We start from the raw sequence: 14,457 nt of genomic DNA on the forward strand, positions 1-14,457 counted from the left end.
AAACTCCAGCAACAATCGGAATTTTATAGTGCTTAGGGGGAAATCCAGAAAAGTGGATTCCCCCTGAAAAAACCACTACTCTTCTGAGCACAAGCCACAACACATCAGCGAAAGACATGTGCGTTCTCAAAATAGTGGTAGAAAGAATGTCCCTCCCTCGCTCTCACCCCCGAGCTTCTGGAGACGCGATCGCCATTCCCCCCTCCCTTAAACCAGCAAAAGCAACGAATAAGCAAGGCTTCTCCGGCTGAAGTCCCTTCACAGAGGTGCTTAACAGTAAAACAAATCTCCTTTCTGCAATTGTCTTTAAAGTTTCCGAGCACAATGCAGCCCCCTGTTCGACACTGCCCGTAATTTTGGCCAGAAATCACGCCCATGCTGGGGGGATTTTTTTTTATTTGAAGAGTGTGGAAATGATTAAGCACCAGCTCCTGTGCCAGCAAAAAAGGTCTTTCTGAGACAATTAATCAACAAATATTCATTGCTACTGCTGCGTTTGGGTTTTTTAAAAAAAGTTTTTAAAGGGAAAGGGGCTTTTCGGGAGCATGAACACAACAGTTCAATGGCTGTTCTGTTTGATTGATGGCCAGGGGCGGGAAGAAGCATGGAAAAATATTGCTTCCTTGGTTGCTATTCCAGTGAGACCGGAAACCTGTGGGGAATGAATAGACCACTACTGGGACTTCAATATTCCACTAGAACTGAAGGTATGTGGAATGACAAAATTCTACTAATAAATATAGTGTTTCTGCAAACTGCAAACATTTAGCAACATTGGTCATTGTGTGGAATGGCCCTCAGATTCTCCAACTGGAGATACCAAGGAGTGAACTTCTTGCAGGCAAGGCATGCAGTGTACCACTGAGCCATAGTTCCTCCTTAAAACAACACATAGATCTGTTGGTTCTTGATTCCAACTCTGGAAATTCCAGATATGCTACTTCATGGAACAATGCATTCAGCCTGTTTTGAGGTTCAAGCCAGAAGCCTTGAAATTATGCAAAGTAAAGCTTCAGGGAGGGCTTCTATCAGAGACTTCAGAATGTGGCAGTGGCAGAAAAAGGGCAAACTGCATGCTGGGAAAGAAGCTGAAAATAAAATGGGCAATATTAAATCACCTTTGTGTTGCAGCCATACTTGGAATACTGTGCATAGTTTTGGTCTCTCTGATCAAAGAGAATTCATCTGAGAGTCTTTGGGTAAAAATAAAAGGAGTAGGAAATGATAGTTGTATTATGGTGGAGGTCTGCTATAGACCTCCAGGCCGGGCGGAGGGATGAGATTCTTGGATGATATTTTTATATAGTTCTCTGTAGAATTCTACAAAGCATTCTTCAAGAAGGGGGGAAAGTTGGATCTGGGTAACTACCAACGTCAGTTTGACATCTATAGCTAGTAATCTCTGAACCTCTGTCCATTATTTTTGACACTTCTTGGAGAACAGGTGAGGTGCCAGATTATTGGAGACAGGTGAATGTTGTCCCCAAGGGAAAGGGAAAAAAGATGATCCGGGTAACTACCGACCCATCAGCTTGACATTGAAACAAATAATCAAACAGATGGTCCTTGAGCAGCTGGAACAGAGAGCTGTGATTTCTAAGACTCAAGAACAAGTCATATCAGACTAACCTTATCTCTTTTTTTGAGAAAGTTACTACCTTGCTAGGTCAGAGGAATGCTGTGTTTACCTTCATTTCATAGTTTACCTTCATTTCAGTAAGACTTTTGATAAAGTACCACATGATGTTCTTATTGACAAGTTGGTAAAATGCAGTATGGCTTGATTACGGTTAGGTGGATTAAGAACTAGTTGACAGATCACACCCAAAGTGTGCTTGTAAATGGTTCATCATCTTCTTGGAGAGGAGTGATACATGGAGTGCCACAGGGAACTGTCTTGGGTCCTGTGTTGTTCGACATATTTATAAATTATTTGGATGAAGGAATAGAGGGGATACTTATTAAATTTGCAGATGACACTAAATTAAGGGAGGTAGCACACTCAGCAGACAGAATCAGAATACAGGATGATCTTGACAGGCTAGAAAACTGGGCTAAAATTAATAAAATGAATTTCATAGCGATAAATGTCAAGTTCTCCATTTAGGTAGGGAAAAAATCAAATGCATCACTATAGGATGGATAAGACTTGTATTGGCAGTCATACATGTGAAAAAGATCTGAGTGTCTTAGTAGACCAGACACTGAACATGAGTCAGCAGTGTGATTTGGAGGCTAAAAAGCCAAATGGGATTTTTGGCTGTATTTAAAAAAGTGTCCAGATAATGTGCAGTGATGTTACCTCTTTACTTTGGTCTGGTAAGACCCCACTTGGAGTGCTGTGCTGGGTACCAAAATTGAAGAAAGAAATAGAGAAATTGGAGTGTGTCCAGAGGTGGGCTACAAAGATGGTGAGGGGTTTGGAGAACAAAAACGTTTGAGGGAGCTTAGTCTGGAGAGAAGATGACTAAGAGGTGATATGATAACCATCTTCAAATGCTTGAAGGGCTGTCATAAAGAAGATGGAGAACAGTTGTTTTCTGTTGCCCCAGAGGGTTGGACCAGAACCAGTGGGTTGAAATTAATCCAAAAGAATTTTTGGCTAAACGTGTGGAAGAAGTTCCTCAGTGGAATATGCTTCCTGAGGAGGTTGTGGGTTCTCCTTCTTTGAATATTTTTAAGCAGAGGCTAGATAGCTATTTGATTAAAATGCTGAGTTTTTGAACTTGGGCAGATTGTGAGAGGGTGGGCAGGAAGGGATGTGTCTGTGTTTGTCTGTTGTGGCCCTTCCTTGCATACCCAGGGAATTGATGATTACCACTGTGGGGTGGTATGTGGATTCTGTGGGAAGGCCGGGCTGGATTCTTGAGATTTTTGGTGGGGGGATCACTTGGACATGAAACTGGGGTCACTGAGGGTCAGTAGGTAGTTGCGAATTGGAGGTCCCTTCCAACTCTATGATTCTGTAATTCTATATCTGAGAAATTACAGACTGGGTAGTCTAATTTTGATACCTGGTAAATTGGTAAAATCTATTTTAAAAATAGTAGTCACATTGATGAACAAAAGCTATTGAGGAAGAATCGGATTTTGTAAACCAGTCTGACCTCCCTGGGGGTTTCTAAGTTGTCGTTCCTCTTTTATTATTGTCAATCAAAACCACTGAAGTTATGTTAATTTAGAACCACTGTTGGATTATTGTTAACTAGAATTTAAGCCTGCTGTAACAAAAAAACAGTGGGCACTAGCAGCCCTCCTGGCAGCATGCCCCTCCCCCACTGCCCCTGCCCCCTCCCCCCACGAGACCCCTCTCGCCCGAGGCAGGGCTGCTGCAGCTGTGGGGGAGCTGGGCTTCGGCGCAGGGAAAGGAACTGTGGGGGAGAGGGCTTCAGCGCAGGGAAAGGTGGTCCTGACAAGGCCCAAATCAATCTAGCTTTTAAAGGGCAGTTGACACAATAGGACCTAGGAAACCTCTCAAACAGAAAAACCTGTTCTGATGCTTAGTTCACAAAGGCTCTAAGAGCTATTATGATGATTATTATTGACCGCACCCTTCTTGCTAGCAGGCTCAACCAAAATATACATGTATTTATTACAAAGTGAATTAAAACAGATATTGGCCCTGGTGATAGCTTCAATTAAGAATCAAATTGTGCAATGGCAACCAAAAATGTCCATTATTGACCTAACCATATGTTTCTTGTCTCATTTGCCTTCCCCAGTGGTCAAATGATATTACAGAATGGCTCCGGACACTACAATGCAACAATAATCTCTTATAAATTGACTGTCATCCCTTATACATTTGTCTGTGACCAAAGACAAAGATATTAGTCAGAGGCATCATTCGTGAGAGACTGCTGCATGGTCAGGTACATTTTCCTATAGTGATGGATCAGTTGTGTACCGTTCTCACTTGGTCAGAAAAACTGGTGTCCTCACCATTAGCTGCATCATTTTTTTTTTTTTTACAAAGCAAGAAAGGTACACATTCTCCACTTTAAACTCCAGTGATACATGCAAAATAATCAATGCCACCTGGGTGTCCATGTGACCTTATTTGTTGCAGTCAAAACCACAGAAGAGCCTGGGGGCACTTGAGAGGCGCATATATTGCAGCATCGGTTTTTATGACAGATGAAGAGAAATGAAGATTTTTAACATCATTGTATTTATTAGGTTCTGAAACAATACACATTCACATCCTTTAGAATACAGTACATTTGGCACAGTAATAATGGCTACAATGAAATATCCCTAATGAATGGCAAGAGAGTCAAATTACAACTGTAAGAAAAAAATCTGTACAAAGAAAGTCTCACAATAAAAAATACCCCCTTCCTGTAAAACTGAATACATTTGTTTGATTTCCAGAACTATTCTGCACGTGATTTCAGAAGAGGTCTTTTTCTGTTGAAGCCTTCTTTGAGCGAGAGAGCCACATTTTGACTGTATGCAAAAAAAAAACTTCATTAAATAGAATCTCTTTTTAAAAAGAGAGAAACCTGATTTCTCAAAATGTTTGGGTTTTTTGGCATTTTGCACACCCTTTTCCAAAAACAGTGTGGAGATAATTTACAGGAGAGGAAGAAATGTAACAGCATGCTTGTTTTAAAGAAGTATCTTTTAAAACATTCTTGGCCACAGACAAAACTGCTAATGTAAACCAAATAGAAAATGACTTCAGTTGTCCTGAAGACACCTTCAATCCTGCACACAGCTAGGTGGATTTAAATCCTAATGCCCCTCTACTCTGTAATATCTGGCCCCAGATGTGTATGCAGTCCCCATTCACACCCAAAGATACCTTCAGCCAGTCCAATAAGGCTCAGGTGTCCACCGTGATGGAAATGGAGATGTGATGGCTTCTTAGGTAGGTGGACATCTTGCTGGATCAAAGTGAGTGACTTGAGCGGCATTTAAGCAGCCTAACTATGGGCAGGATCAGAGCCAGAATGTCTGCTTAGGCTAACATATAACCTTTTCTAAACGAGCATCCCAAAGAAGGAAATGCAGGTGGTGGGGCATTTTTAGCAGAAATGTTTGTTAGCGGTGTTCATGCCAGGAGTGAGAGAGTCACACAATCCACAGTTTTGTTTACTAAAGCTCTGTGGAATTTACTAATTCCCTTAAAAAAAAAGAATTGCTAATCCCCATTTTGTATAAAGGCCTCTCATTTCATACAAAAAGTAGTGCACTTTAATACAATAGTTCATCATTCTAGCCAGGCTATGAGTGGCTTCAGAAGGCCACTTGGTACTTCCAAAGCTGCTGTGCACCTAAGGAAAAGACCACATAGCACTGTCAGATCTTGCCTGGACGTCCAAAGCTAAATCGTGGAGGAAATCCACAAAGCTGGCTTTATCCCATAAAACCCAATGGGCAAGTTTTACACTATCTTTCGAGAATAAAAACAAAGTAATGAGATGATGTAGCCTTTGTGACATCTCTGTGCTTCCACTCCAGAAACTAGGGGGCTTTTCTTCCCCCAGCCCTAAAATTTAATGCAGATAAATTATTGACTCATTATTACAATGGTAAGCCAGACAGCACAACTTGATAAAGCATCATATTTTATATTTTGAAATCATTGTATAAATACATACATATGCGTATGTATAATTACACCTGAGTCTTTAAAAAATGGAATTGCATGTCACCATTGCTAAGACTGGCTATGAAAAGCTGGACACAAAACTGACAGGAACCTATTCTGTCCATCTCAGAAGACAACAACAGCCAGCTTCTCAAGTTACCATTGCAGCATGAAAACCCTTGCAGTGCAGCTCATTCCCTTGCCAGATGGGCAACAGTGACACTTGGGGTCCCGTGGACGGAGCCCATGGTGTGACTCCCCCTGCTTGCCTTTTTTACATGGCCCAGAGCTTGTCATGTGATCTTACTGTGTGAAACAAGAGAAGAGGCATCACTGCAGCAGCTCCCACATTACAGTGATAACAGAAGGAAGGTGAGGCCTGTTTCTCCCAGCAGATGGCCTGTGCTATAAGGGTCCTTTCTTCTTTTATTCATGATCCTTGTCTCTGTCATTATTTAAAGAGTAAGAGAACTATACAGGAGATTTAATACAGTTTAAGATAGGTCTACACTTTTTATAACAGAAAACAAACAGGGGGGAAATGCATTTTTGACAGTAACTTGAACCAATACACATACAGAGTATTGCACATGGACATTATAATTATTCTTTCATAGACTACTTTTTTAATAATACGCCTGAACATGCAGCAGTTGATACTTCTATATTCAATGAATTCCACAGGCCTTGAAGTAAACGCTTATATACAAAATCCTCACCTGTACAAAAAAGGCAAAGAGAGAGAGAGAGAGAGAGAGAGAGAGAGAGAGAGAGAGAGAGAAAGAAAGAAAGAAAGAAAGAAAGAAAGAAAGAAAGAAAGAAAAGCTTCTTGAGTGCCACTCTGCCAGTCACAAGTATATATATATTGTGCAGCTGGAAAATCCAAGTGCAACCAAGTAAAATGGATTCCCATAACCGCTCATTCAGTCCGGTAAAATATATATATATATTTATATATATATTTATATACATTTACAATAAAATGACCTCAGTGATACATGTACACAAAAAAACAAAAAAACAAAACACAGGGTACTCCTGGAAATATAAGTACATAACACTGTCAGCATATCTACAGGCGGTAACTTCACATTCATTAGTATTGTCCACATGAGTTACCATTTGAATAGCTACACAAGAAAATCCATTTACAACTTTCAGCAATGTCAGTTTTTGACAGTTTCATAAACTTTCACATGATTAATGGTCTGCTTGGCTTTGTATTCTTCCTATAGCACAGTTTTTATATGGATTTCCCCCCTAAATAATAATAAACAAAAGAACAGTAGTACTATTGGGCATGATCCAGCTGGACCCATAGTACAGTAGTACAGCATCATGTATGCCTTGATGCTCCCTCCATCCCTCTCCTACTTTGTTTCCTTGGCTGCGAGCCAGCCATTACTTCCTATGGGTGACTCCTATGTGCCTCTAATAGGCAGGTCCACTCCATCCTAGAGCTATTTGCAAAGTTTTATCTAGCAGCCTGTACATGCAGCTCCAGAGAGGATGGGACCTGTTGGCTTTACTTAAGGGAGGTGCATATGAGCAGCCCACAGCAGGTCAGGTCACAGAGGGTGCTTGGCAAGGCTCATGCTCCCAGCCAGGGGTGTCCACAGGGGCAAGAGAGGGCAGGACAAGGCTTTGCACAAAGGAGGATGGATCGTGCTCACATGTTGTCTAAAGGCTTGCAAAAGTAACACATTGCTATTTAAAAGAAAACAAATAAATAAAGGGAGTCATGATTCAAACAATACAATGAAGTAAAAATGTTGTTTAAAAAAGAAATACATTTTTAAACCCCTTCGGACTTGCTGTTGCATCACTGATGGGAATGCTTCAGGTACTAGTTGTTATAGTTCACTGCAGAAGGAGAATAACGTCTGTGCCTGAAAAGCTGTAAAATTTGTAGGAAACCTATGTTGCTTTATTAAAGCAAGAATAGGCTTTTGGAGAATTTGTCCATTCTTTAGCCCTTTAACACCTGTCTATAAAGCATTTGTTTACATTAAATATATATATATATTTAAAAGTATGCAATCTTAAATAAAAAAGCATATTTCCTGAAATAATTTAAAATAATTTCCATGATAACTTTATCTGATGAATTTGCTAGAATTCCCCAAATCAGCTTATTTTCAACTGCATTTTGACTTCAGCCCTGCATAGAAGTGCAGGGTTTTTTTTTGCCATTTTACTCTTTTTTTGGTAAATGTTTAGCCAACCCATCTGCTGCATATACTAATGCATCCGAAGCTGGCCGAGCAGAGAGGTTTGGCAAGCTGCCTGACTTTGGGTGAAGGAGGAATTCCCCTTCAAGTGCTTGCATTTCAGTGTGCAAAGTTGACAGCAGCAGATTGCTAGAATATTTTCATGGCAATCCAAAACACACACACATCCCACCCACTTCTAAAATGGCATTTAATGCTTTTGTGATAGCTGTGAAAGTTCCGTGCAATGCCTGATACGTGTCCATCCCTGTTACACTCTCAAGCATGTTCCCATTAAAAGTGACAAAAAGGGCAAGGGGATTCCCTTTGGCCTCCTTTGGACTGAACCTCAGGAAGTAGCTCTTGATGTTAGCACACAAAGCTTTGTTTCTATCCAACTTGATACTGCCAAGCTTTGATCAAAATAACTTAGTCTAAAGCTGCTAGTTTCCACGGGTAAAAATATGGAGCTGGGGAAACTGGATGAAACCTTTCCCCCCGATTTTAAGATGATTTCATATCCATCTCAAAAGCCACAAGCTAAATGGAAGCATTGATGCATTCACATTTAGAAGGAATCATTACTGCGTAGGCTAGTCTATCTGCATCCAAAGATGTAGGCATGGTTTTCAGTGGGTGGGGAAAGGGTAAAGCACCTTCTTCTCCTTTTTTCCAAACTGTAGCCTTCCAAGGCTGCTTTTTAATTTTTTTAAAGTCATGTTTCATTGGCATTTTAGTCTTATCCATTTGTTACATCCTGTTAAAATCAATGGGAAAGCATCCACTGATCTTAGATTTATCCCAGTGCTATCACTGCATCCCTGTACTACTAGTAAAATATTATGTTTTCTAATTCCCACAACGTATTTGTGGACAGGGCTAACATGCAGTGCTCCCACTTAAAACTATGCATGTTGGTCCTACCCCTTTTCCATGCATTAGGTACAAGCCACAAGCTATACATACTTAGGCACTGCTAATATATGGTAAACATGTGTAAGCAGGAGCAGGGCAGCTCACTCATGTGTAGGGTCAGTATGTTTCCTCCATAGTCCAGATTTAGGCCCTGTCCACGAATACATCATGAGCACAAAGCTACTGTGCTAGAACAAAGATTCAGGTGGGTAGCTGTGTTGGTTTAAAGCAAAATAACAAAGTTCAAGTCCAGCGGCTTTAAGATCAACAAAGTTAAATTCCAGAGATATGCTTTCATGTGCATACATGTCTTAAAGGTGCTACTGGACTCAAACTTTGTACTAGAACAGTAATGTTGAATTTATATAGCTTTTGATTTTCTCCTCAGTTTTCAGTCAGCATATATGCCATTATGTGGTAAGATATCTTGAACACATCTTCAAGAACTTAATTTATCTCTGAGGTCATACAAGAAAACATAATAGGAAAATGACTTTTTCCACTTCAAAAACTATTGCCTGAATTTATCATGATGGGGAAAAATACAAATAAAATCTTCATGGGATCTCTGAGGAATAAGAGAGAATTCTTAAACAGAAAAGAAGCAATAACAGCAATGTGTTACCTTTACAATTTCAAAAAACAAAGTATTTTGCATTGCTTTGTGAGACATAAATTATGAGTGCCTCCAGATCAAAGTATAAAGGGGGAGGGGAGGATAAAGGCTCAACATCAGAGAAATAATAATGGGGGGGGGGCTATTTAGGACCATGTCGTTCAAAGTCAGTCACTTGATGGTCCTGCTGGGGTCTTATGGCAACAGTTCTTCTCCAAAATACGAGAAGCCTTTAAATTCCTCTTGGTTGATTTGCTTTATAATGGTGTCATCCACCGGCGTTAACACTGGATCTTCTCGTGTAAAGTCTTGATCAAAGTTATTTACATCCCTTTTGGTTTTCTGAGGAAGAAAAGCAGAACATTATGGATGAGAAATGGTGTCATGCTAACAACCCAAACATACAAATGCAGCTTTCTGAGCAGTGTGAGGTTGGGTTTTCTTGTTTGGTTTCTGAAACAAGACAGAGTTTTCTGAAATGATATAAGGAAAAAGTACTTCACACGCAAAGATGACCAAGCAAAACCACAGAAACAAACAATGGTTTGGGAAGAGCCAGCTGGCTTCTGACAGAGAAGCTGGAAGTGACATGAGAGACGCAGCATACCGTCATGATATCACACAGCAGTCAGAATTGCTGTATATTTGGGTGAGCTTTTTTTTTGAAAAAGGAAGGACTTCCAAAGGGTCTTCTCTGGAAATGATGTCACAAACTGATACAAGTTTTTCTATGATGACAAGAAGCCCAGGGAAGAGCCTACAATGGAAGACACACTGTGGCTTTTAAATCTCGTAGGGGGCTTCCAGGTATTAGTTGTGGAAATATATTTGTAGCTTGGTGAGAAAGTGAACCCTAGAAATGTGAAATATGTTACAATGGCAGGTTTATCTGTTTTTTTCTAGCATGGCATGGACAGAACTGATTAGTAGCCATAAGGATTAAACCAGCTGCCTTTGGATACCCCTCACAGTTTCCTTTGGGATGAAATGAAGTCATAGGATTAAAATTCCAGGCTATTAAACATCAGGAGGGCTGAAATAAACATAGGCAACAAAAAGTCAAGCAAATTCTCTGAATATGTTTCTTTGCAAGCATTACAAATTTATACATGGATCAGATGTGTGAGTTTTCTTCTGCATGGAAAGTGGAGTCACCGAAGCATCTTTAATGTAAGTAATTAATTCAACTAATTTAGCTACAAAGAAAGGTATTTTAATGCTGATTTGATGAACTTAGGCAGATTGTGAATGGGTGGGCAGGAAAGGATGTGCCAGTGTTTGTCTCTTGTGGCCCCTCCTTGCATACTGAGGGAATTGCTGATCACCACTGTGGGATGGTAGGTGAATTTTCTCCGGGCCCGGCTGGATTCTGGAGATTTGGGGGGGGGGGGGATCACTTGGTCATGAAATTGTGTTCACTTGTGTGGGCAGGTAGTTGTTAGCTCCTGCATTGTGCAGGGGGTTGGATTAGATGACCCTGGAGGTCCCTCCCAACTCTATGATTCTATTCTAATGTAATTACTTATCTTTAATGTAAATCATTGATTTAGCCAATTGAGGCACAAAAAGTTGGGATACAAACATTTTAAATAAATAAATAAAAGGCTGCTGCTAAAGGTTCAGAAGAAGGCAGGGGTCTTTGGTGTTTGTTTTGTACTTTTCAGCAAGGCCAACTGACAACTCTAGCACACTAACCAAGCTAATGAGGAAAGGCTGAGAGATTTGGGAATGTTCTGTCTGGAAAAGAGGAGGTTGAGAGGAGACATTATTACTGTCTTTAAGTATTTGAAAGGTTGTTACTTAGAATAAGGCAGGGAAAGATTTCTGTTGGCAGCAGAGGGCAGGACCCACAGTAATGAGTCTAAACTATGTGGAGAATGATATCAACTTGTTGTTAGGTGCGAAGTCGTGTCCGACCCATCGCGACCCCATGGACAATGATCCTCCAGGCCTTCCTGTCCTCTACCATTCCCCGGAGTCCATTTAAGTTTGCACCTACTGCTTCAGTACTCCATCCAGCCACCTCATTCTCTGTCGTCCCCTTCTTTTGCCCTCGATCGTTCCCAGCATTAGGCTCTTCTCCAGGGAGTCCATCCTTCTCATGAGGTGGCCAAAGTATTTGAGTTTCATCTTCAGGATCTGGCCTTCTAAGGAGCAGGCAGGGCTGATCTCCTCTAGGACTGACCGGTTTGTTCGCCTTGCAGTCCAAGGGACTCGCAAGAGTCTTCTCCAGCACCAGAGTTCAAAAGCCTCAATTCTTTCATGCTCGGCCTTCCTTATGGTCCAACTTTCACAGCCATACATTGCAACTGGGAATACCATAGCCTTGACTAAACGCACTTTTGTTGGCAGGGTGATGTCTCTGCTTTTTAGGATGCTGTCTAGATTTGCCATAGCTTTCCTCCCCAGGAGCAAGCGTCTTCTAATTTCTTTGCTGCAGTCCCCATCTGCAGTAATCTTGGAGCCCAAGGAAATAAAATCTGTCACTATCTCCATTTCTTCCCCATCCGGGGAGGGCGGTATATAAATATAATAAATAAATAAATAAATAAATAAATAAATAAATAAATAAATAAATAAATAAATAAATAAATAAATAAATAAATAAATAAATAAATAAATAAATAAAATCCATTTGCCAGGATGATATCAACTAGATATCAGGAAAAAATTTTATCACTGTCAGAGTAGTTCAGCAGTGGATTCGGCTGCCTAAGGAGGTGGTGCACTCTCCCTCACTGGTAGTCTTCAAGCAGCGGCTGGACAGATACTTCTCAAGGATGCTTTAGGCCAGGGATAGTCAAAATGCGGCCCTCCAGATGTCCATGGACTACAATTCCCAGGAGCCTCTGCCAGTAAATACTTCAAATGCTGGCATGGGCTTCTGGGAATTGTAGCCCATGGACATCTGGAGGGCCGCAGTTTGACTACCCCTGCTTTAGGCTGATTCTGCATTGAGCAGGGGTTTGGACTAGATGGCCTGTATGGCCCCTTCCAACTCTATGTTTCTAAGTTAGAAACTCAGAAATTGACCCTTTTGTTAAGCAGTTGCCACATTGCTATGCAGCACCTGTCTGAAGATAAAGGAGGACTTCACAGCCTCTCAGTGACTGAAAATACTGGTTGGAGTCCATGGAATGCAATCTCAGTTCTAAAAACGTGCATCTGCTGACCAGATCTCACAATAACATGCCTCGATTGCCCTCTTGCCCAAAAAAGTTCACAGCAAAGCAAGTTTAGGAAAGATCATATTGTGGATGAATGGAGGACAATGTATTTTGGATGCTACCCTCTAAGTAGGGGGTGGCTCCATATTGGAGGTTAAAGCAGTTAAGCACTCCCATGTGGTCAAGCTACTCTTGTTACTCTTTTACTAGCTCCTGTGACAATAAAGTCCTCTAGGACTATTACTTCAGCTACTTTGCAAAACATATAATGCCAGTTATACATGGGGCTTTACAAACAACACACAAATATTAATTGGTAACATATTGAAAGTATTGACAGCACATCAATCAGTGGAGGGAAATACTTTAACAAATGTTAAATATGTACCATAGACACTCCCTAGAACCTGGTCAGGATACCAAGCTTACAAGTAACACTAACCCAATTATAATTTAGTATATAGTGTGTCACTACTGAATGCTCTTATTGCAGGAGAACAAAAGAATTGTCCTGCTGGACTGGTCCATCTAGTCCATCATCCTGTTTCACACAGTGTCCAGTTGGAGGGCCAACAAACAAGGTGTAGTAAAGTCATTTCTCTGAGGTTTGCTTCAAGGACTGCTATTCCAAGGTTCACTGCCTCTGAATACGGAATTTAATATATGGAACACAGAAACTGAAAGACAATAAGTTTAAAATAAAATGTTCATTATGGTCTTTGTGGCTTTTTAAATTTGATAGGCTAGAAGTCAAACTGTTCTTAGATGCAACTGTGAAATACCTACAATTGGACACATCATATCGCGTCTGTAGTAATTGCCATCTCTTATTGTTGCTGTTTTGTGGCACTAAAGCAATTTTTAAAATGTCTGACCCTGAACCAGGGGCACAAACACACCTATGCTACCTTAAAAAAAAATCAGAATATGCCATGGGTTCCCCAAGGAAATGTGATTTCTGACACTTCTGAGAACCCCTAGCCCCTTCAGGAAAGTCTAATTTCTATAGATTATTCTAGGCACAAATACCAGTTAAAATTTTATTGGATATTTTTCAGAAATGGGGGGAGCAAAATCAAGTGGGATAAAAGCTGGGGCAGGCAAAAGTGAGAAGGAGAGAGGACAAAGGTTAAGAAGGGTGATTCTCCCTCTGCTGAAGAAACCCTCTGTGGACCTGCGGGACCCCACCAACTACCACCCAATCTCGCATCTTGCGTTTCTGGGCAAGGTGGTTGAGAGGGCCACAGCGGACCAGCTCCTGGCATTTTTGAAGGAAACTTCAGCCCTAGATCCATACCAGTTGGGCTTCCATCCTGGCCATGGGGTGGAAACCATGCTGGTTGCCCTGATGGATGATCTCTGGAGCCAACTGGATTGAGGAGGATCAGCCATTCTCATGCTGTTAGACCTGTCGGCCACATTTTATGTGGTTGACCATGAGCTTTTAGTCCACTGCCTCGCTGACAAGGAATAGGGGGAACAGCTCTTAAATGGCTGACCTTCTTTCTCAAGAACAGGTCCTAGAGGGTTGGTTAGTGATGAGTTATCTGACTCCTTTGCACTCCCATGTGGGGTGCCATGTGGGGTGCCCACCTTGTTCAACATCTATATGCACCCTCTTGCACAATTGGTCTAGAACTATGGGCTGGGTTGTCAACAATATGCGGATAACACCCAGCTCTATCTCTAGATGGGCGGCCGGCCGGATGTCCCCCCAGAAACATATGCCAGCTGTTTGGAAGTGGTAACTGGATGTGTGGAGCACAACAAATTGTGGCAAGTTCTTAAAGAGATGGGAATACCAGAGCATCTTATTTGTCTCTTGAGAAATTTATATGCAGGTCAAGAAGCAACAGTGAGAACTGAACATGGAATCACTGACTGGTTCAAAATTGAGAAAGGAGTTCGGCAAGGCTGTATACTGTCGTCTTGCCTATTTAACTTGTATGCAGA

General features: G+C 41.2%; 1 protein-coding gene across 1 annotated transcript in view; it reads right to left on the reverse strand.

Annotated features, from left to right (window-relative positions):
• Positions 1-4,148: 4,148 nt before the first annotated feature.
• The window catches only part of PRKCE (protein kinase C epsilon), a 422,794-nt gene continuing 412,485 nt past the window's right edge, over positions 4,149-14,457 (reverse strand). Inside the window, exon 15 of the mRNA XM_077337194.1 lies at positions 4,149-9,679. Within this exon, the coding sequence (XP_077193309.1) occupies positions 9,533-9,679 (147 nt within the window). The 3' untranslated portion in view covers positions 4,149-9,532. The remainder of the gene's footprint in view (positions 9,680-14,457) is intronic.

The sequence above is a fragment of the Paroedura picta genome, chromosome 1, assembly GCF_049243985.1.
Source record: "Paroedura picta isolate Pp20150507F chromosome 1, Ppicta_v3.0, whole genome shotgun sequence".
Lineage (NCBI taxonomy): Eukaryota > Metazoa > Chordata > Lepidosauria > Squamata > Gekkonidae > Paroedura > Paroedura picta.